The sequence below is a fragment of the Monomorium pharaonis genome, chromosome 10 (genome assembly GCF_013373865.1).
Source record: "Monomorium pharaonis isolate MP-MQ-018 chromosome 10, ASM1337386v2, whole genome shotgun sequence".
NCBI classification, from domain to species: domain Eukaryota; kingdom Metazoa; phylum Arthropoda; class Insecta; order Hymenoptera; family Formicidae; genus Monomorium; species Monomorium pharaonis.
In genome coordinates this window covers 8,106,887-8,130,647 of record NC_050476.1, presented here as the reverse complement: position 1 = coordinate 8,130,647, position 23,761 = coordinate 8,106,887, and the positions used below count along the sequence as shown (strand labels likewise).

Genomic DNA, 23,761 nt, shown 5'->3' with positions numbered 1-23,761 from the left:
AAAATTTTTATTAATACATAATTCAATTTTCTTCAGCCCTTATAATAGATATCAAGCATCATAGAGACTCGCATAAAAACGGGGTTTTTAACCGCGAATGTCGCATCGTTCCGCCTCTTTAAAAGAATCGCCTTCTGCTCAAGAGATCCTGCTCTAGTAAAACACAAAACATTGACGCAAAGTAATGTGGAAAGTAATATAATATCGCAAATGTTAATTTAATTTTTAAATAGACGCTTCACCTTATTTAGTCAATTTGTCTAAGTAGCAATATTGATTTAACAATATTGGATCAATGTTAGGCCGCAATATTTATTATGTTAATTCCTACACATTAATTTCTACATATCCTAATTTGGAATATCAATATTTTATGGCCAATATTGGATAAATATTGATCAATACATTCCCAATATAATGTATATTGGGAGTACCAAATGTACTGCCAATATATTGTGCTATTCGGATAATTATTCTTTACTTAAATGTGCTTTGTGTCGTCATCGATGTGATAATGAAAAGAAGAAATAATTTAAATAGTGTTGTTGACGCGCAAGTGTTTAGATGAAATTGGAAATAATCGTCGTTGAAGTGAAAAAAACGGACTAAACGTTTCAAGATGAGTGACGCAAAAGATGTCAAGGACATGGAAGCCACGGTCCAGGATACGAGTGATTATGTACTTCACTTCCCACGTTCGCTCACAATCGAAGAAAAGAAATATCTATTGGCCGTAGAGAGAGGTGATATGTCCAACGTAAAGAAGCTTCTGCAGCTTGCAAACAAGGGTAAAGTAAGTACAAACCTTAAGGAAAGTTCTAAGAAAATCAACGCAAAAGTAGAATAATCTTTAAATAAATAAGGCTTATCAATTTTATTTTAAAAAGTTTTAATATTAAAAAAGACAAATCTTCCTTAAAATCAATGAAATTTACTAAAATTAGAGATAAAAATTTATTTATTTATTAAAAAATAGTTTTATAAATTTACAGTTAACAGGATAAGTCAATCTTTCTTTTATTTTAACTTATTATCCAACCCTGCAATTTACGTTTAATTGTATGCGTATCTGCAACAAAATAGTTTGTGGACTAAATTACACTGCCATTTTTATAAGATTGAAACACTCTGATTGAAATACTTCTTATGATGGATATGCACGAACGATTTAGGAAAAACAGCTGGACGTGAATTGCGTAGATAGTCTGGGTCGCAGTGCTCTCACGCTGGCTATAGAGTCGGAAAATTTAGAAATGGTCGAACTACTTATCGTGATGGGAGTCGAAACGAAGGATGCTCTGCTCCATGCCATCGATCAGGAATTTGTAGAAGCGGTCGAATTGTTACTGGAACATGAAGAACTTCTTACAAACCAAACTACCAAGGATTGTGAGTCGAAATTAACGTTCTCGCAAAATCGTGTGTAATATCTTAATTGTCGCGATTGTAAAAACAAAATTACAAAAATAACTAATTTTATTGAAAATAAAATTGCGTTAGAAAAATTCAGGAACTCATAGGTATTGTATTGATTTCAATTAATTGTACTCTTAGCTGTTGAATTTATTTTTTTATGTTTTTCTTGTATTTTAAATGCAGCCGAAAAGCAAATTGTACATAGCTGGCAGAAGGTTGATCCGGCATCAGCCAGATACCCAATGGATATGACACCTTTGGTGCTCGCGGCGCAGCGCAATAACTACGAAATCTTGAAGCTTTTGTTAGATAGAGGAGCTACTTTGCCAATGCCGCACGATGTGAGATGTGGCTGTAACGATTGTCTTGAAGCAACAATTGGTGAGAGATGTTCCAATACACTTTAGTTTTAGCAATTTAGAAAAGTTCAATCAATAGAAATTATTAATAAAAGATTGGCATAATTAAAATTATTCTTTAGATGATCCTTTAAGACTGTCGTCCACTAGAATCTCTGAATACAAGGCTTTGGCCAGTCCAAGTTTAATAGCTTTGAGCTCTACAGATCCTTTAATGACAGCTTTCCAACTAAGTTGGGAACTTAGGGAATTAACCATATCAGAACCAGAGAATAGAGCTGAATATTTAAAATTACGACGACAGGTAGAAAAGTAAGTTCCATATTTTGCAAAACGTAGTAAATAGAATTTTTTCTTTACTCTCAAATTTATTCTAAAAAACATGGTAATAAATTCTTTTAAGAACTTTACTAAATTTTTACACAAATTATAGTAAAATTGTATTTAAATTCCATATTTAGTCATTCCCATAATTACTATGATTTTGAGGGTAAATTTTAAGAGAAATTCTCTCCGTGTAATATTACATGTTTAATAAACAATTATAATTATTTTAACAGATTCGCTGTCGATTTGTTGCAACACGTTCGAACTACCATGGAATTGGATACCATTCTAAATTATGATCCCGAGGAAGAAAATGCTGAACTTAGCAAACAACTAGCTCGTCTGGAGCAAGCTATAGAATATAAGCAAAAGAGATTCGTCTCTCATTCTCACGTTCAGCAGCTATTGGCAGCGATCTGGTGAGCCAAAAATCTACATAAAAAGAATTAATTTACTAAAATATCTAAAACTTTAACTGTATAAATATAATATATAGTTACAGATCTGAAAATAATTTCATTACATCATGAAAAATAATATAAGGCACTCAACCATAATAAACATGACAATGCTGCAAAAAATTGTCATTTTAATTATTTTTATAGTATAATAAAATTATTTTCAGTTCTATATCTATATGGTTCTATATGAGTCGTGCATAAAAATTATTTATAAAGAGAATTTAAAAATATTTTTGAATATTTGACCTTACTTCAAAGGTATGAAGGAGTCCCTGGATTCCGAAGAATGTCAACTATACGGAAAGTCGGCATTCTTGCAAAGACGGCAATTTTATTTCCTTTCTATTGTATCATGTACTATCTGGTGCCGGAATCGAAAACGGGACGACTTATGCGAAGACCTTTCATGAAATTCTTAGTTCACGCGTCGTCTTATTTATTCTTCTTGTGTAAGTTACATTTTAGCTTCAAATTTGTCATTATAAAAAAGACAAGACTTGAAATAATAAGATCAGCATCATTATCTAATCAATGGCTAACACTACGTGTCTATAGTTATACTCATGCTGGTGTCGCAGCGTGCGGAAGTGGAGATTGTTAGACTCCTAGGTTCTCAGGAAATGAAGAAAAATCTCGAGGCTTATTTGGCTCAACAGAGAGGCGCGGCCCCTACCCCTCTGGAAGGTTTCGTCGTGTTGTATGTTCTCGGATTTATATGGGAAGAGACAAGAGAGGTATGCGGACAATAAACAAGTATATTTCCCCTAAATAAGTTTTCTATACTGTTGTATAATTTTATACAACAAATTTTAATATTTTCAATTTATTCAGCAATTGAAAAAAACATTTTGACTGTATTATTATATGTATGAGCATTTAAAAAATGTAATTAATATACATGTCTACAAATATGCATAATTATTTTTAAATTATAATGAAAAATTGAAATATTGCAACATATAATATTACACATTTAGCATAGCAACATTTTTAATAAAAAATTAAACGGTTTTTAAAATAATTATAAAATGTTAATACATTAATCAAACTTAGATTTAATTATCGACAAATATTATTTAGAAATTTTATTTCGGTTAAAAATTGCTAAAACCGTTAAAATATCTTAGCACAATTATTGTGAAATCTTCGTTAATTTATGACGTCATTATAATTCATGATATATATAAAATTTGACAATGTGCCATATTAATTAACTAAAATAATAGGATCAAACAATTTAATCAACAGATTGAACAAAAAAGAAATAAAAATGCAATATTTCAAATATATCGAATAATAACTGAAATTACTTAAAATTTTATAATATATTTGAATGCCTTGTATAAACTTCACAAAAAGTTGAAAAAAAAATATTGAAAACACAAAAAATATAAAAAATATTCAAGACAAACTTTTCTCGGTAAAAACAGTATCCCTGTAGATACAACAATCTCTGTTATTAACTAAATAAGTCACATATGACCCACAGTTTCGCAAATTTTGCAGGTTTATGTAGATGGTCTAAAGGGTTATTTGCGTGACATGTGGAACTTTATCGACTTCACTAGAAATACACTTTATTTGGCGACCGGTATTCTCAGACTAGCTGCTTATCTTCAGCAGCGCGCTGAGATACAGATGGATCCATCGGCCGCAATAATACCAAGAGAGAATTGGAGCGACTTTGATCCGCAACTAATCGCTGAAGGTCTTTTTGCGGCTGCGAATGTCTTTAGTGCTTTAAAACTTGTCCATCTTTTCAGCATCAATCCACATTTAGGACCACTTCAGGTGTTACATTTCAAAAATTCCGTTATTATATATTAAGAATTTGAGTAGCTATTCTTGCTTTTTTAATTTATATTTTTAAGACAAGTACTTTAGTAAACAATTTACTAATTTTTTTACGAAGCTTTACGAATACAAATGGAGATGTGTCAAATCTCAAAATTTTTTACAAACTTAGTAAAATTCCAACTTTATGAGTTATTCAATTAAAGTAAAAAAAAAGTACATTATGTAATAAAAGTGTAAAAGTTAGGATCGGTTGTGTGTGTATGTTCCAACTTCTTGGTAAACTTACCTATCAGATAAATATATGTTTGTCTTTATTTATTTAAGAAAAAAAAATGAAGATACATGCTTACTTGGTAAGTAAGTTTATCAAAAAGTTGAAACAACCGGTCCTTAGTCTTTTGTGCGTTCATTCGCATAAAAATTGAATTTCTCAAATTCCGATTTTATTTCCTACTATGAAAGCATCTTCAAGGAAAATCAATCCAGGAAATTAAAGAATCATCTATTCTACCCTATAAGAAAAATGTAACTTCATCAGAAACAGTAAAACATAATAAAATCAGAAAGATTTCAATAGTTTGAAATCTGTTTTTTAGATCGACACTTTAAAAAGCAATTTATTGATTTTTCAAAAATTATATGAATATAAGTTAAAATGCAGTAAATTGTCAAATTTTTTGTAAATTTTACAAAATTTCATGGCATAAATTAAAAATTGAACACAATTGTGGTTTATAGCTTTTAAAATCATCAATTTTTACCTTTGATTTACACACGTATTCGTTGAGCACTGGGCAATTTTTTTATTCAGTTGTTTAACAATAAATCATAAAAACAATCGTTTTTGTTTAAAATTAAATAATTTTTAAAAAATTATACAACGTTCAATGAATATGTATCTACATCACATCTTTGGTAAATATTTAACTATTCAGTTCAATTAGTACCATATAATTTTCAGTCACTAAACATAAAAGAATTAAACTAGCCATAGAGGAAAAATGCTCTCCCCTGTCAATAGAAATCAATTTTTTAACTCAAAAGTGAAAAAACTCTTTAAAGATTCTTTTGCATCTACTACATAACTTTAACTATATTTAATCTTAATATTAAACAAATTAATGAAGAAGTGTTTTTAATATTAACATAATATTAGATTTTTTACTGTAATATTTTATATCAAAGAAAACAACTATTGTTTTAGATATCGTTGGGCAGAATGGTAATCGACATCGTAAAATTTTTTTTTATTTACACGTTAGTATTATTTGCTTTTGCCTGTGGCTTAAACCAGCTGCTGTGGTATTTTGCGGAACTGGAAAGACAGAAGTGTTACAGTGGAATATCGGATCCCTCATGGGACACCGGCAGTGATGCTTGCTTAAGATGGAGAAGGTGAATGGAATAATCGAATTGAGAAGGGATGAGAAACGTATGTGTTTCTCTCTCTCTTTCTCTCTCTCTGTATTTTTCCTTTCAACCCACATTTCCAACATGTGTGACGTCATCTAGTAATCATAAAAAAAAACGGACCACGCATTCTCTTCCAAATTTTTATTGAATTATTTATTTATTAAGGCCAGAATTTTTGCACATATATAATAAATACAATTCGATACGGGACGCGAGTGTGTTTCTCGTAATCAATTATTCATAAAAATGAAATAAATAATGAAAAATAAATGTTATTTTTCAATTGATTATTTAACGTTATTTCAACATATTTAAAGCAAGTATTGTATTGTGTAATAGATACGTATATTATATCTCCATTTTATTAAAAAAATTTTTTCAATAAAAACTTCTAACTTTAATGCTTACTTTCTAATTTTAATGCTTTACTTTTACTATAATTAAAAGAAGAAACTTATGCTTCATTAAATTCTTTATTAAAATATATAGTGATATTATAGTAATATTGATTATTGCAACTGTATTTTTCTCTCAGTGTACATATTATATTTTAATCATAAACTTTAATTTTCAAACAAAGTCAACGTTAATAATTTAAAAGTCGCCAATAATGATTTGCAATAAATGAGACAATTTTCCAAGATGACAACTGGCAAAATTTATTAAAAATATAACAGTTACCTTTAATTTTCAAAGTTTGTTTATAATTAACTTCTTATATTATGTGAAAAAATTCGAGATTTTTATAAAATTTTGCATAAAATTTACAGATTCAGCAATCTATTCGAATCATGTCAGAGTCTTTTTTGGGCTAGTTTCGGTATGGTCGGCATCGAGAGCTTCGAACTTTCTGGTACGTTTGTATATGTAATTTAAATACAAAAATAATCCTCTCTAATATAAAAACTGATGCCTTGTTATTTGATGTGAAACCAACATTATTATTATTTCCTAGACTAACGTTATTATTTCCAGGAATCAAGTCATACACTCGATTCTGGGGCTTGTTGATGTTCGGATCGTATTCCGTGATCAACGTGATTGTCCTGCTAAATCTACTGATAGCTATGATGAGCAACAGCTACGCCGTTATTGAGGTAAGGCTCCGACTCGAACGATATTCGTGAGCTGAATGATCTCGTCAACAAAGGCAATTGTCGCGATAGGAACATGCCGACACAGAGTGGAAATTCGCGAGAACGAAGTTATGGATGAGTTACTTCGAGGACACTGGAACCCTTCCGCCACCCTTCAATATCTTCCCTCCACCGAAATTGCTTTTCCGATTGTTTGGCCTGCAGAAGAAGCGCGTCGGCAGACGAAGTAGCCAACGTCGGCGTGCACGCGAACATAAGTAAGCTGTTTTTATAAAAGTATTTGACTCGAAAATAAGACAATCCGGGTAATTAATGGAATATTTTATGAATATTCTATGTGCAGCATTAAATATATATATTTTTAATGTTCTTAAAAAATTATACATATAATATATATATATATATATATATATATATATATATATATATATGTCCACAAAATATGGTTATGACTACAAATAATATTTCATACATCTGCCAAGAACATGTCAAAATTAGCAATAAGAATTGTACTTCTATAAGTGTTCATAAAATGTTCAAATGTGCTGAAGATAATGTTTAAAAATCATAACGGAAAATCATTCAGATAGCATTAGGTATGTGTAAAAGACCTCTTGCAGATATACGTATTATCTGGGCACTCACTACTCAATTTCTATTCCGTTCCGCTTATATTAACACACACGCGTTAATGGCACACTGGCCATGACGTTAAAATACAGATACGTTAAAAGTATGCGAAGGAAGATTCGCTTACAAAAAGAAAATTCTTATGAAGAAGTTATTATCAATTTGACTTTTATTGGTGATTATCTTTTGACTACGTTTGATATTGATGCAAGTTGTCGCACTTCTTTTGTAACAATTTTAGAATAATCGAAATTAAACGTATATTTCTACCTTTTCTATTTTTAAACTTTTTACACATTTGTTATTACTTGCAATTTCTTTAATATTTAAATAATTAATCCGAAAATAAAAAATTCGCTAAAAATTATTTTAATAATTTTTGTAATTTAATCTAATAATTTGAAACTCTAATTTAATCTAAAAATTTGTAATTTGGATGCGTTTAACTGTTACACAAAAAATTTTACATCAAATACTATTAGGTATGTATAATAGTAATCACGGACCATAAGAAAAATTTCAAAAAATTATATCATAAATAGTGTAAATACTATGGCAATTTAATAAAAAACATAATAAACATTTTCATAATTTTTTGGTCCACATTTTTTAGTATAATATTACTATAGTAATTTTTACTATTAAATTTTCTTCATATAGTGTTAACTGAACATGTTTTCTCTATCTGAATATAGCTTAATAACCTAATCTGAAAAAAACAAATTACGTGCAAAGGCACACTGATTATTGCATTTGTAAAAAAGCAAAAATTTATTAAATAAGCATAAAAATAATTAAAAATTAAATAATAATAAAGTAACAGCTAAATTATTGTCGTTATTGCTATTGTAAAAATGTAATAATGTTACCGTTACAGACAGATAAAAGTAACAATTATTATAAAACAAATAGTAATAATAACGGCACTGGATAGAATTACATACATAATATAACGTTACTTTTCAACCTTGGTCATAATAATAACGTCACGTTTAATTATTCATCCTATTATTATTTGTTTAACATTCTGTCCAAAAGTGAAAGCGGATAGCAATGCCAACTCACATCACCTCTGCTTGTCGAATAGTTCACACGTTTTGACGCTTTGTTTGATACTGTTCTCTCGTTCTAATTGTAACATCACCTATAATTATCGCAAGTAAAAATTTTCGTTTCTCTACACTTTACGTTTCACTTTTTGTTTCAATTGTTTTCATATATAACGATAGAGTCTGTTTTTTCCATTTATTTTAGAATTTTACAGTTTTATTGACAATACTAATTTTTCTATCAACTTTGACCGGAACTACTCTCAAGTTTTATGATTTGACTCCACATTTTTTCTCGCTATGGAACGAGAAAAACTCCAGTTGTGATCTACGTTTTTTCGCCAACAAACGAAAAAATATTGTGTAAAACTTCTAATATGTAAAACTTCTTGTGTTATTTTGTATATTTTTTACCACCAATTTTATTATTAATTTTTTGGCGATATGTTAATGTCTTTGAGTTTTTTATTGTTTATCCATTGTTAACAGTATAATTTCATTTGATCTTATACATTTTTAACGACTGATGAAGATTTCATAAAGTCGAAATGTTTTCAAAGTTACTTTATTATTCTACTGCGCGTATTAGCTTCTATTCGTTTGGTTACATTTATTATCTTTATTTTCGATCAGTCAATGAATTATAATTTTATAAGAAATCTGTAATAGTTCGTTGTATTGATCTGTTTCTTATATTTATTGCTTTGCCGAGCTCGTTATAATTTGTATTTACTTTAATTATCCGTGTTTTTCTTATGTAGATACGGAGTAGTTATGAGAGCTCTCATATGGCGCTACATCGTTAATGCACACAACGAGCACGAGATGGAACCTGTCACCGAAGACGACGTCCATGAACTTAAATCCGACTTATCGTCCTGGAGATGCGAACTTCTGGATATCCTGCATAAAAATGGCATGGATATCGGTGGTGTCAACAAGAAAGAAAAAAGTAATTATTTTCAAATACTTACACTTTTGAATACTTTTAAAATAACAATCCAATAAATACCAAATATAACTGCATATAATATGTAAGTTTAAAAGTCACGCATTATTTGTCTTTAATTAATATTTTTAATTGTTTTGTTCTATTTAAAAACATTTTAATCTAATAAAGTTCAAAGGATCCCTATGCATTTTTGTTTTAAATATTTATAACTCGAGTTCTAAACAAAATTTTAAACTGCAGTAGGTATTACGAATAAAAATAGTTTAAAATAAAATCTAGTCGATAAAATTGAATATCTAAAAAAAATATATATAAATTAAAAGTAAAAAAAATGTAAATAATTCCTGATCTTATATTAACAAATATTTAATAAATTCATATTAACTTATATATGATTTTTCCCTTTTTCAATAAAATGTTTCAAAAGAGTAAAAAGTAGAAAAAGATATAAATGTTATTTTTAGTTTTGCTATCCATATTATGATATGGAAATTTTAGGATTAAACTTTGTATCGCTATTTACATTTCATATTAAAAGTTAAAAAGAGTAAAATAAAAAAATTTTTAAATTAAAATTAAGTTAATGTGTGTATATGCATTACTATCAATTTGTAGGGTAGAGTTTCTATTAAAAACGGAAAAAATTGTTAATTTAGTGTCACATCGTAACGGTTACTTAATATAAAAAATCTACAATTTGCACTTATAAAATTTGTATCCATAGACTGGTAGACAACGGGAACAAACAGTGTCGAGTTTCGAAAATTAGATATTGATGCCTAATTGAGACAAAATTAAGACAAAATTTAAGATATATACATATACACATAAAAAGTCAATAAGTAGAGCTATATAAAAAAATTGTTTTCCGTTCTTAATATAAAATCCACAATTCACAAATTGATATTAATATGTGTACTTTAATTCTAAAGAATTTCTAGATTTATAAAAAAAATACATACATACAAATCTCATTGATGTGCACGAATGACTCTACATTATCGACCCCGATAATGTTTTAGTTAATAGTGCAAGTTTAAAAAGCAGTTCAGTCCAGCATCCTCTTAAGGGGATCCTAAAATCGTCTGTTTTTTTTTTTTACCAACATTCTGTTCAACATTTAGTTTTAAATTAAATTTACAGAATTAAAAATCCATTTACACGCTTAAAGTACGTACACAAACCCGAGGACGATTAGATTAAGACCAAAAATGCAAAAAAAAATTTAAAGTTTATTTGTTCATAAAAATATTTGCTTCAAAATACAAATTATGTAGCTTATACGTACAAATAAATGGTATCCCGCAGTTCGGAATAGACTGAAGAATAAGACTATATTCGTCAAATTACGATTACAAGCCGTAAAAAAAGTTATTATATAGTAGAATCAAATTTTATTGATTTCAACGTTTTCACTGAGAAATTTGTAGTAAAAGCGCTTGAGAAAAAGCATATTAAAAATTAACTTAAACAATTCCTACTGTATCGAGCAACTGCTACATACATTCAGCCATGAGATTATTCACATTCTTGTTAAGTTTATTTTATTGATCGAATTTAACATTTAACCCTTTGACTTTGTCTCATTCGCCACAACCACATTACTTGCATTATTTCTCATATATATATAAGATAGTTCAAACAGTCAAACAGACCGTCTGTCAACCTTCCTTAATTATGTTTTAACTCCGACAATTATACCAACAAGTAAATTAAAAATAGAATAAGGCGTTTCAAAACTACCTCGCATTATAAAATCTCATTTATTAGTTTTATTAATTATACTTAATATTAAGTTCAAGTTAACTATAAATATAGTCATAATAATAATGTATCTCTAAATACATCTTATTTCATCCGTAAAGTTATCTCTAATGTAATGCTCGGTCTACAATGTCAGCAAGAGTAATGGAGTAGGAGTAAGAAGTAAGAAATATAAAATGAGATTTGCCCATTTCGTTTACTCCCGGTTTTTAATTGATTAATTGTTACTCTTACTCTTTACTCCATTACTCCTGCTGACATTGTAGACCGAGCATAAGGTAAATGTTATGTGTAAAATAACAATGTGCACAGTGTATCCATTAACCGTATGTTAAGAAACCTACTTTACCGAAACCGGTTACAAACACACGAGATGTGTAAATGTATTGACCTAGCAAGCAAAATGGGCTTAAATCCCAGCACCATCTCTTTAATTTTAATTTAAAAAATGATTGAGGTCAATAATGAGTTATTTGTGCGCATTATTAACAAGATTTTGTATGTATTTTTTTTTATAATTAAAAAAATTCTTTTTCAGAATTAAAGTATACGTATTAATATCAATCTATGAATTGAACTTCATACCAAAAGTTTAAAAAATTGTTTTATCATTCTGTATCTGGATTTGCTAATAAAATTTGTTTAGTCAAAAAACTTCTTTTACAGCTTTTAATTGTAATTTGACAACTATAATCTAATTCTTCAATCTATTCCAAAGAAGAGAACACCATTCATTTGTACATATAAGCCAGGCATGTCAAACTCATATGATATATTACGAGCCACATGATCTATTTTGTATTAAATTGGGGGCCGCATGTTTTCAATGTTCAAAAAATTAATAAAATACGATTTTTAGAATGATTATATTATGTATTATGTATTTATTAGACTCAATGTCAAGCTCAATGTATTGTATATTATACATACATAGTTGTTTTATATTTCATGTCATTTTTTAAACTAAAAATATTTTACATTTTATTGTATATTATACAATATACATACATAGTCATTTTATATTTCATGTTATTTTTTGAACTTTAACTATAAATATTTTATATCAAACATAATCATAATAAAACGTAAATCATCACATAAAATCGCACACAAAAAAATTTACTCGTATTATACAAAATAGAATATTATAATAACTTGCAGTTAAACTAATTTACATTTTCAAAATTTTTTAATTCATTTCCAAAATCCATTTTTACAATTTTTTTAATATAAATCATAAAAGGTTATTTAGTTAATAACCCATATTTATCCAATTAATATCAAGCTTTGACACTTAAAGGTGAAAAATTTAAACTTTTTTCTGGTTGACGCTGATGACGTGTGGCCACGCAATCGCTCGAAACGCCAGTGTCAAGCATTAAATGAAAAGGTACCTTCGCACTTTTCTCCGCACCATCGTCCCCGCAAAGTGTTTACCCAATCATAAATGCACATAAATGAGATTTATGTATGTTCGATTTAATTTAATCCTATATTTTCTCTCTTTTTCAATCACTACATTAAAAATTATTAAAATGCAAATTTTAAACAGCACACTGCAAGTGCATTAAATTAAACTGCATATAAATAAAAATAAAATTTACTTTAAAATAATTAATATATTTTTTTTTTAATTTTTAAAAACTTGGCGGGTCGCGTGTTTGACATGCCTGATATAAGCTATATAACTTGTATATGTAGCAAATATTTTCATGAGCAAATATAACTTTTAAAATTTTTTTACATTTTTGGTCTTGAAATTAATTATCTCCCCTTTATTTGTGTACGTACTTAAAACGTGTAAAAGGATTTTCAATTCTGTAAATTTAATTCAAAAATGTTTGAGCCTTAAAGAAATCCCCCTGTTTTACCGACTATTCTGTTCAACCATTAATTTTCAAATTGAATACTCTTTTATATGTTTAAAGTACATACACAAATAAAGCCAGGGATGATTGCTCATGAAAATATTTGCTTCATATAAAAGTTATGTAGCTTATACGTGCATACAAGTAAATGGTATTTCTGGCTTCAAAATAGATTGAGGAATAAGACTATATATGTTCGTCAAATTACGATTAAAAGCCGTAAAAAAAGATTAGTGACTAAACAAACTTTATTAGCAAATCCAGATATAGAATGATAAAAAGCAGTCTGAAAACATTTTATATACTCTTGGTAAAAGTTTAATTCATAGGCTAATATTAATACGTGTACGTTAATTATTTAAAATAATTTCTAAATCTACAAAAAAAATACATATCTACGAAATCTTAATGTTCACAAATGACTATATTATCAACCCCAATCAAGTTTGGCTCATATATAATTACATATCGGTCTGATGTTTAATTTATTATTATACAAAATTCTATCATTTTTATTATTTTATTATTTTAACAAAAAACTTTAAAAAAATAAATTTTTTGTATTGTACATATATTGTATATATTTGTATATATATTTAAAACATAAAATATATTACACACAAACATATCAATTAGATACATTTGTTTGATATGTTGGGATGATTGCTGTCGAGATTTATCATTGAAGCTCATTGAAGATTAACATCATGGTGGAAGGAAAACAAGGTGTGCTCTTCCCGGGGGTCGAAATTCAGCATGTTCTGCGCAGACATGGCGGAGGTCCAAATAAGCGCCATATTGTGTGTATATATATATATATATATATATATATATATATATATATATACACTTTGTATACGGTGAATATATTTCGTCTTAAAAATCTTTTAAAATGCCTATGTGTAGTGCAATTGGATGCAAAAATAAAAGCGATAGTTCAAAAGGGAAAAATATTCAATTTTTCTCTTATCCAAAGGATGAAGAAACTGCATTAAAATGGATGCAAGTTTCAAAGAAAAAAAAAGTTAACCTGAAAAACGGTACAGTATTTATTTGAATACATATAAATTATAATATTGAGGCATTTCTAATTTTTTTTTCATTTAAATTCCTTTTTGTAGCTCGCATATGCTCTGTCCACTTTACACCAAGCTGTTATAAACCAATGCCAGCTTATTTAGTAAACTGCGAAAACTACTCGCCTAAGAAGAAACTTCGTGATCATGCAATTCCAACAGAAAATTTGCCACTAGTGAATGGAGAAGTGCTGAAGGAAGTGCAAAATCAACAGAATATGATAAATGTTAGTGAAAACAGCAGGTGTGTATCATTTTATTATATAAAATGTTTTCTTATAATGTAAAGATTGTAATTATATTTAAAATTATATTTAAAAGTAATTTCTCTTTTAACAGCAAAAACAGGTTTAGTGAGTCTGAGACTAATTTGATCGACATTTTAACGGAAGATAAAGTAGAAACATGTTTTGTCCAATCTTCACAAGAAAATATTGGGTATGATGTTATTGATTTCATGCGTGTTCACGACTTTATTGCTATACAAGAGATTATTGAATATTGTTTAATATTTTAATTTATTTTACTTTCAGAAGTACAAGTAATGATACAATGATAAGCACACAAATAATAATTCAAGATTTGAAAAAGAAATTAAGTAGAACGAACAAGAAAAACAATTTGCTTATGAAAAAAGTAAAACGATTGCAAACAGAAAAGACAGTTACAAAACGCGTAATAGAAAATGTCCAAAATGCGCTCAAAAAGATATTTACTCCGAAACAAATTGACCTTTTAATGAATAATAAAAGAAAAAGAGTAAAGTGGGGTCTTGAAGACATATCTGCTGCAATAACCTTAAGAAGCATAAGTCCAAAAGCATATCGCTTTTTAAGAGAAAATCACTACCCGCTACCAGGATTATCCACACTTAGGAATTGGGCATCTCGCATGGAGTTAAAAAATGGAATTTTATCTGAAATTATTTTTTTAATGAAGAAAAAAGCGCCATTGTTGCAGTTGCATGAAAGACTTTGCGTTATATGCTTCGATGAAATATATATTTCTCAAAAAATGGAAATAGATAAAAAGAAAGAAAAAGTCATAGGACCACACAAGACAGTACAAGTTGGTATGGTCAGAGGCCTATTTCATAAGTGGAAACAAATTATTTTTTATGACTACGATAAACCTCTTAGTAAGAATATCGTGAATAATGTAATATCAGAATTGTATGAAGCTACTTACATTGTAGTTGCTTTTACATGTGATTTAGGTCCAACAAATACTAAAGTTTTGAATAATATAAACGTAGGAATTGGAAGTTCACAAAATTCTTATTTTCAACATCCATGTAATGACAAGTACAAAGTTTTTGTTTTTAACGATGGACCTCACTTGTTAAAGTTACTAAGGAATCACTTTCTGGATAATGGCTTTTTTGTAAATGAAAAATTTGTTTCAAAAGATTGTGTAGAAGAAGCTTTATCCGTAAATGAAAACAGAGATTTAAAAGTTCTTTTCACAATCACTCAAAGACATTTAGATGTTTCCGGATCAAATAGACAAAAGGTATCTACAGCTGCTAAACTGTTCTCCAAGACAACTGCACGAGCTATTTTATGGTGTGGTAAACATGGATTTTTAAGTCAAGATAATTATGATGTGGCTTCTGAATTTATAGAATTAATAGATGCGTGGTTTGATATATTTAACAGTAAAGTATCCAAAGGATATAGACCTGGTAAAGAGCCTTATGGATTAAATTTAGAGCGTCAGAATGAAATTCTGAATAAAGTGACAAATACAATGCTTACCATGAGAGTTGGCAATCACAAGTCATTACTCCCGTTTCAAAAAGGAGTTATTCTAAATAATAATTCTCTTCAACAGTTGTTGCTGTACTTGCAACAAAATTTTAATACAACAACTTTTAAAATATCTTTTATTTTAACAAACCGATTGACGCAGGATTGTTTAGAAAATCTTTTCTCTTACCTAAGATCTATGGGTGCAACGAATGACCAGCCATCAGCCTTGAATTTTCAGTATAGATTAAGATGGTATATCTTACGAAAACATTCTGCTGATATACTTCCTGAAAAACGAAACACTGAAAAAGATGAGGATTTTGCCTTGATAGATTTCAACGACAGGACAGATGAAATGATGACATATGCCTTAGAATCTACGGTAGGAAAGCAACAAGTTGAAGTTGATGAAGAAGCTGCTTGCTTTAACGCTGAATTCAACGAATTCGATTTTATTGAAGAAGGGTTAGACGGTACGGGTGTATTACTTTATACATAGAATTTAATTGAAAAATATAATTTTGCGTTAATATATTCCATTTGCACAAAATAGAATATATTTATCGTTTCAATATAGTTAAACGTGAAATAAACAGATGTAATCATTTATCATAATATTTGTAGCAAAAATTAATAGTGAGTAGAAGAATATTTGTACTTATTACATTATTGAGTTGACATTTTGCATTTAAAAATCATGCAGCTTCGACGGAAAAGATTATCCTCTATAGAGTATATATAATACAGGATTGAAATTAACATAATTATACATTCTTATTTTATAAGTACATACAATAATTGAATAATATGCGTTATTAATAAAAATTTTTATTGTAAACTTTAAATTTTATAGGTGTCATTTTTTATATTTATTTATACTTTTATTGCATTATTAAAACTTTATTTTTATCTTTAATTACTGTAGATTTTCCTGAAGACAGACAGAGAATGATCGAAGAGATTATTGAAGGTGAAGCTCTTGTCTATATAGCAGGTTATGTAGCTTATAGGTTTCGTCTTCAATATAGTTTTTTGGGAAACTATACAAAAAATGTTCAATTTTCACCGCATAAGCCCGATTGGGTTTCAACATTATCAGATGGTCATTTGATTTATCCCTCTGATCATTTCATTGAAGCAGCGTTTATTATGAATAAAATTTTTGAAGAATTTCACGGAACTACCTTATCTAAAAGTAGATGGATTTTTAAGACTGTAACTAAATTAACAATGGAAAAAGTGCCGAAAGAGTATGGTATACCTGAAGAAGTTATGTTATGTCTTGTTCGTACAAGAACGCACATTACATTACGAGAATTAAATAAAAAGTTAGTATCTGATGTAAAAAACAAACGTTTATACAAAAAAGTTTCAAAATTTATGTACTGAAATACCAGCGTGCCATGTTAATTTTTTGTTGCATTTAAATAAACCTATCTTATATCCATAATATATTATTTATCTTTTTCTCACACATATTTTATATTGTACAATTCATCCTTCCTTTACATTAATTTTAATATTCCTTTATATATCTTTTTTCTTTACTTACAATTAATTATATAAAATAAAATTGCATTATATATAGAACAGGAATAAAATTTTAATCTCATTTGAAAAATTGCGGTCTTAATGTTATTGGCTAATAAATCAATGTCACCGATTTGGACCCACGCGCTCATTGGTTATGCGCAAGAGCACACCTTGTTTTCCTTCCACCATGATTAACATAACATTATATACAAAACTCATACTGACCGTTTTCTTGAAACTAGCTGTACTGGGCAAGAAAATGAAGATCTGGGAAAGAAGGCTCATGAAAGACTTTCAAGTCGCAGGTCCAGTAAATCCAGCCGACGTCGATCTTCAAGAAGAAATAACTCTTCAACAACCCGAGAACGAGAGCAACGTCGAGCGATGGAAAAGAATTGCCAGATTAGCCGTGTTAACTTCAGCCGAACGTCGTTGGAGTCAAGTACAAAAGATTTCTATTTTATAATTCCGTAAAAGAAGCAATAATAAAGCGCTAACTAATAAACTTTTTTTTACAATTTTGTAGGTAGTAAGAAACGCAATTAAGAGTTCTCAAATTGGCAAAAGCTGCAGTAAAGCGTCGCTTCAGAATCAACAAAGTCTGAAGAGAGCTATGGAAGAAGCGAAACGTCTGGCGCAGAAAAGCCCACTGCCGCCAGATGTGCCAGTTGAATTGCCGCAAACTACCGCGGCGACAATACTGCATGTACTACACGACATTGTTGAGGACGATGTTAAAACAGTAGAACCTAAGAGAGATAAAACTCCAGAACCTATTAGAACCGGCATTGGTTCTCAAACATTTGATTCAATTCTTCAGGTGCTAAATTAATAATTAATTCTTTCTTACTCAATTTTTTTAAACATAATTATTTGCTCGAAGTGTTTCCGACATTACAATATTATATATATATATATATCAATTTTCATTTTTTTTCATAATTTAATTAAGTAAAAATTGATAATATAAAAAGTAATATTTTATACATTCTTTGAATAAATAAATGCAAATTTATTTAACTGTTAGTGCAAAATATAATAACAACTATAAATAACAGATGTAATAGATTCACATATTATTAAAAAATTCAGTAAATTTATTAATTTAATTTTATACACAAAAATAGGGAGAGAGAGTCACAAAGATATAATTAAAATAAATAATTATCTGAATAACTTTATATGTAGAGATAACGCACAATCATTATGTACAACAAAAATCCTACAGTATTTAAAATTATATAACATTAATTTTTAGAATTTGAAGTTTCGGATTTAAAATTTAATTTACATATCACAGCAAGCAAAATGCGTGCAATAAGCCAGCAGATTGACCACAAAATTTCTAAAAAATTGTTAGCAAAATGGCATTTGTTACGATTTAAATCTAAAAACACCCTAATAGCACCCTGATATCATTCGAATTATTCGTAACTGTATTGTGAATATACATATTGTATATAATGTAGACAACATTCATTAATCTAAATCAGTATATTATTTTGTATATATTTTCTGAATTTAATTTTGAATTACGTATATTCTCTCATTTTATACATCATTAACTTACATATACATCATTACTTTATATAAGTCATTACCAGCAGTTAAAGTTATGAAAAGTAGTAACTTTAACTGCTGATAGCAACCTTTACGTCTTATTTTTTTAATTTTAAAAAGTTTTTAAATAACTTTTTTATAATTATGAATAAAATAATAGGTCTCAAACTTTTTGATCAAATAAGCAGCTAATCCTATTATATATTACGCATATGTTTCATTAAATTAAGATTGAATAATTTATATACTTTTTGTGTTTATTTTTTAAAAATGTGTAATATTTATTCATATTTCCTATTTTACTTTATTTTTTAAATCACATTAAAAAATATTACTGAGCGCCCTCTGCTTTGCCTTATCTGCTAAACGTCTTTTCAACGTTATAATAAAAAATAAAGATATCAATTTGTACCCCTACAGCATGAAATATTGCTGCAACGTTACAGAAATATTGCAATAGTGCATAATATAACCAATATTGCAGAAATATTGTAGCAATATTACAAATATAATATTCCCTAGCAAATGTTGCACAATATTGCAGCAATATTACAAATGTAATATTTCTTAGCAGATGTTGTGCAATATTGTAGCAATATTACAAATGTAATATTTCCTAACAAATATTGCATAATATTGTGGCAATATTATATTGCAACCGTGCAAAATTTATTTCCGTATAATCCGTATTTCTTAATCTAGAACTAACAATAAGTAATATTTTACATAGTTTTAAGGGACAAATAAAAAAATAGAGCAGGATATTTTTATTTTAAATTTTTATGTAAGATTAGAGCTAAAAGATACATAATGTGCAACAAATTCTGTAATCACGACAGCGTTGCGTCCCATACTAGATTGAGTGAAGCAAGTCCAGAAGATGTTCACTCTGACTTATATATATAATACATTAATTAAACATGTGTGAACCATACATGCATGTGTAATTCTAGCGTATAAATTGATCAGGATGGGCATTTTCTGGACTTGCTTCATTTTAATGCTTACTTAAATCTAGAATGGAACGATATTCGATATCCGTTGGTGTATGTTAATTTAATTAATTACTTTTTTAATTTTTTATTGTTTTTTAATTAAATAATTTTTTTAATTATTGTGCCGTAACGGTATGACAATAAATTCATTTTCCGTTTTTCGTATAATACACATCTTACATATTATTTGATTAATTTAACCACCTGCAACATTTCCTTCATATTGCGCATTAACGTTTCAGAAATATTACAGCAATCTTACAAGAAATATTGCAGCAATATTGCTGAAATATTACAGAAATCTTACGGGGAATATTGCAGAAATATTGCAGACATATTGCACAATATTGTTTTGGAGCGGACATAGGAATATTGCTGCAATATTGCAGCAATATTTTCTGCAATATTCCAATCTTGCAAAATAATATTTCTGCAACGTTGCAGCAATATTTCATGCTGTAGGGGTAATTTTTGGTCACGTCACGTTCACTTTGACGTTCATTTTGACGCCAAAAATGAACATTAAGCTTCAAATCAATATGTAAAGGTATTATCTTAAGACTACGTAACTCAAAAGTAAATTCGTATATTCTAACAGTATACAAAAAATAGTACAATAATTTAAATACAACAAGTCCTGCCAATATACAAATAATGATATATTATAGTAGATAATAAAAAAATATATATAATATATTTGTACAGTTTATATATATTCACAGTAAGAATATCGAAATTATATAACAAAGATAGGAAAAATGTAAATGATATTTATTAGAGTTAGCACTTTTAAAAAATGCCAAAACAAATCATTCATTTTCAACCTACTATATTATCTTTCCATAAATAACTATAAAAATCAATCGACCTGCATCGCAATAATGTTATATAATTATTAAAAGTAAAATTGTTTATCAACAAAAATGTTTTTTATATAGAACAAATCTTCATCTTCAATCGATTTCGAAAAAGTGGCAAACACCACAGCGCCGTTATTGTCACTTCGTTCATCACCACCGCGAGTAATCAAGAGGAAGGCATCTACTCAGCACGGTACTTAATTATTAATTTTTTTTATTTAAATATAAACTGCATTAGAAATGTTATTTTATTTATCAAAAAAAAGTATTGACTCAAAAAATTTTATTTCCTTATAAAGTAATGTTTAAATATTTAATTAGAAGAAAAACATCAAATTTGAAACATCACTTGTTCTTGTACTATACTTTTTAAACAACAGCTAAACGCGAATTAAAACATAAATATAAATTAGAAAATGTGTTCTATTAAATAGTATAATAGTTTTTATATTAGTTTCATATTTTTGTAATAATTTATGTTTTCACAATACATGTCGAAAAGGCATATAACAAAGTATAGGCTAATTTTGGAATCCGTATATGATCGAAAGATTAACATTTATAGTCATTCATACAAATTATTTACAAAGTATTTACAAATTAATGTATATGAGGATTTCTAGAAATCTTTCACTTTTATGTAAAATAATTTTCTTGTCGATTATTCAAAATGCTGTTTCGTAAGACGCATGTAGCGCAACTATGTATAAAAGTTAGATTAAGTTACATTCGTTTTAGTAAATTTTCTTATAGAATAGAGTCATGGATATATAGACAGATGAACTGTGAGTTTTTAAAAGTCGAACAGACTTAAATATTAAATACCTCCATTTAATTTTTATCTTAATTCAACATCGAGGTCGCAATCATTTTTATCAATATGAACTCTCCAAAAATATTATGCTGTTATCCCTAAGGTAATTAATTCCTTTTTAATTTAATAATCATTCTTTAATTTTTACTTCTTTAATTATCTTAAGTAAATCATATTTTATCGGTATTTGTACAGTGCAATGTTCAGATTTCTAATTTCACAAAAATGTTCTAATTAACGCACATGACTTTATGTTTAAAACTGCACTACAAGATTAATATAAAAGCATATATATATAAATTTTAGGAAGATACAAACATAAAAATGATGATAATATTATCAATTATATACTTACTATTGTTTAAACTATGAAAAATTCAAAAGAAAATCATGCTAACCCTGTAGTAAAAAGAGCATGCAATATGTTAGCACCTTGACAACAGATTTTCTCAGAAGTTTAAGATTTTCTTACAGCGTGCATTATTTCAGCATTATATTTAAAATTTCCTGACAGAGTCTGCTCACAGAATCTGACGGCAGATTGGTAGCAAGAATCGAACATAAATCTTGCTCGATTACCGCCGCCAATCTGTTAGTATAACATGATCAGCAAGTTCCGAGTAATAGTTTTAATGGCCATTTGCCGATATCTTCTAATATTACACACTCTGTATACAATTTGTAACCTTTTCTTTTGACAACGGTTGATAGCAGTTTAGCATGATCTGCTTTCGATAGATTTGACTACCTTATAATATATCTCAATTTTGACAAATTCGTTTTTAGCAGATTTTAGATAGAAAAGAACATAAATGTACAAACTATAGATTTTTAATTCTTTAATCTTTAACATAATTAGATTATTTCATTTATATTTCAAGAATTGGACAAATTAATTTTTATTTTAATTAAATTACTGTAAAAAATTGAAATGAATGACTTATACAATTAATTTAATTACATTAGAAGTTGTATTATCAGAAAACTAATTTTGAGAAGCATTATTTATATTAACTTAGAATGTCACAATTTTTAAAAACTTAACTCACTCTAAATAACGAAACAATTGCACTATAAATTATAAAAAATATACTTTATTTGTTCATTAAATTTATAAAATGTTACATGTATAAAATAACAAAAAATTATTATTGTTTATATAAGAATGTATGTTTTTTTAATTTTACAATTATTTTGTTGTATAAGTATATTTTTAACTTAGAAAAAGTTAATAAATTAAAAATACGCATGTATAAAATATATAATATATAAGTTAAACTATATGTATTTAATAAAAGTAATTAGAGAAAATTAAAAATTAACTCATTTTAAAATCAAGTAAATTATATTAACATTATTTAATTAACTGTTTAATTAGTTACTAACTAACAACATATTTCTTATTAGCTGTTCTTTTATTTTTTCAGAACAATTGTCAACTTCTGCTCAATTGACAACTAATCGGTCCTCGATTACCACAAGCACTATTTCGGCTGTTCCCAAAACATCCTTTACTACCGTTACTGTAACTACAACATCCAGTTCAGCACCCACTGCTGTGACTACTGCTGCAACAATTACATCTGCCACTATGAAAGATGTTACTACTACTACTACTACTGCTGCTGCTGCTGCTACTATTGCTACTGCCACTATTGTCAAACCCGTTACTATTTCTACTACTGCAAAATCAACTATTACTGCTTCTAGTACTCCAAAAATTACTAGTTCTCTTCTGGAAAGTCAAAACAAATCCATTACCGCGTCTATATCTTCGACTAGCATCACAGACGAAAACACTTCAATCATAGCACGACCAAAAGTTTCACATAGTCCTAAACTTCCAACTATTCCTTCATTTAAAGTTACATCAAATGGTAATAAAGATAATGACCGAGAAAAACTCGTAATTACGCGAAATAGAGCATCAAAAGGTGGATGGCTTTAAGGGATTAGGCTTAGAGACCTTAAAGTCTGAAAAATTGCGTGATTTTTAAGAATTTTTTAAAGAAAAACAATAAAGTAAATACAAAATCAAA

The 23,761-nt window shown here is 28.1% G+C and overlaps 2 protein-coding genes across 3 annotated transcripts; both read left to right on the top strand.

Annotated features, from left to right (window-relative positions):
- Window positions 1–619: 619 nt before the first annotated feature.
- On the top strand, window positions 620–23,761 carry LOC105833576 (transient-receptor-potential-like protein). Its single transcript, XM_036292958.1, has 17 exons — window positions 620–793; window positions 1,173–1,389; window positions 1,600–1,797; window positions 1,898–2,087; window positions 2,336–2,521; window positions 2,822–3,012; window positions 3,119–3,297; window positions 4,070–4,354; window positions 5,565–5,755; window positions 6,544–6,626; window positions 6,749–6,870; window positions 6,940–7,127; window positions 9,311–9,501; window positions 17,736–17,935; window positions 18,020–18,313; window positions 20,987–21,101; window positions 23,150–23,761. The coding sequence occupies exons 1-17, from the start codon at window positions 620–622 to the stop codon at window positions 23,668–23,670; spliced, it is 3,525 nt and encodes a 1,174-aa protein (XP_036148851.1). The 3' UTR covers window positions 23,671–23,761.
- On the top strand, window positions 13,965–16,751 carry LOC105834939 (transposable element P transposase). 2 transcript variants are annotated; one of them, XM_036292959.1, is made up of 4 exons: window positions 13,965–14,173; window positions 14,255–14,453; window positions 14,531–14,647; window positions 14,743–16,751. In XM_036292959.1, the coding sequence occupies exons 1-4, from the start codon at window positions 14,026–14,028 to the stop codon at window positions 16,457–16,459; spliced, it is 2,181 nt and encodes a 726-aa protein (XP_036148852.1). In that variant the 5' UTR covers window positions 13,965–14,025; the 3' UTR covers window positions 16,460–16,751. The 2 variants fall into 2 exon arrangements, with proteins under 2 accessions (XP_036148852.1, XP_036148853.1); XM_036292960.1 differs by having other exon boundaries at window positions 13,967–14,173; window positions 14,549–14,647.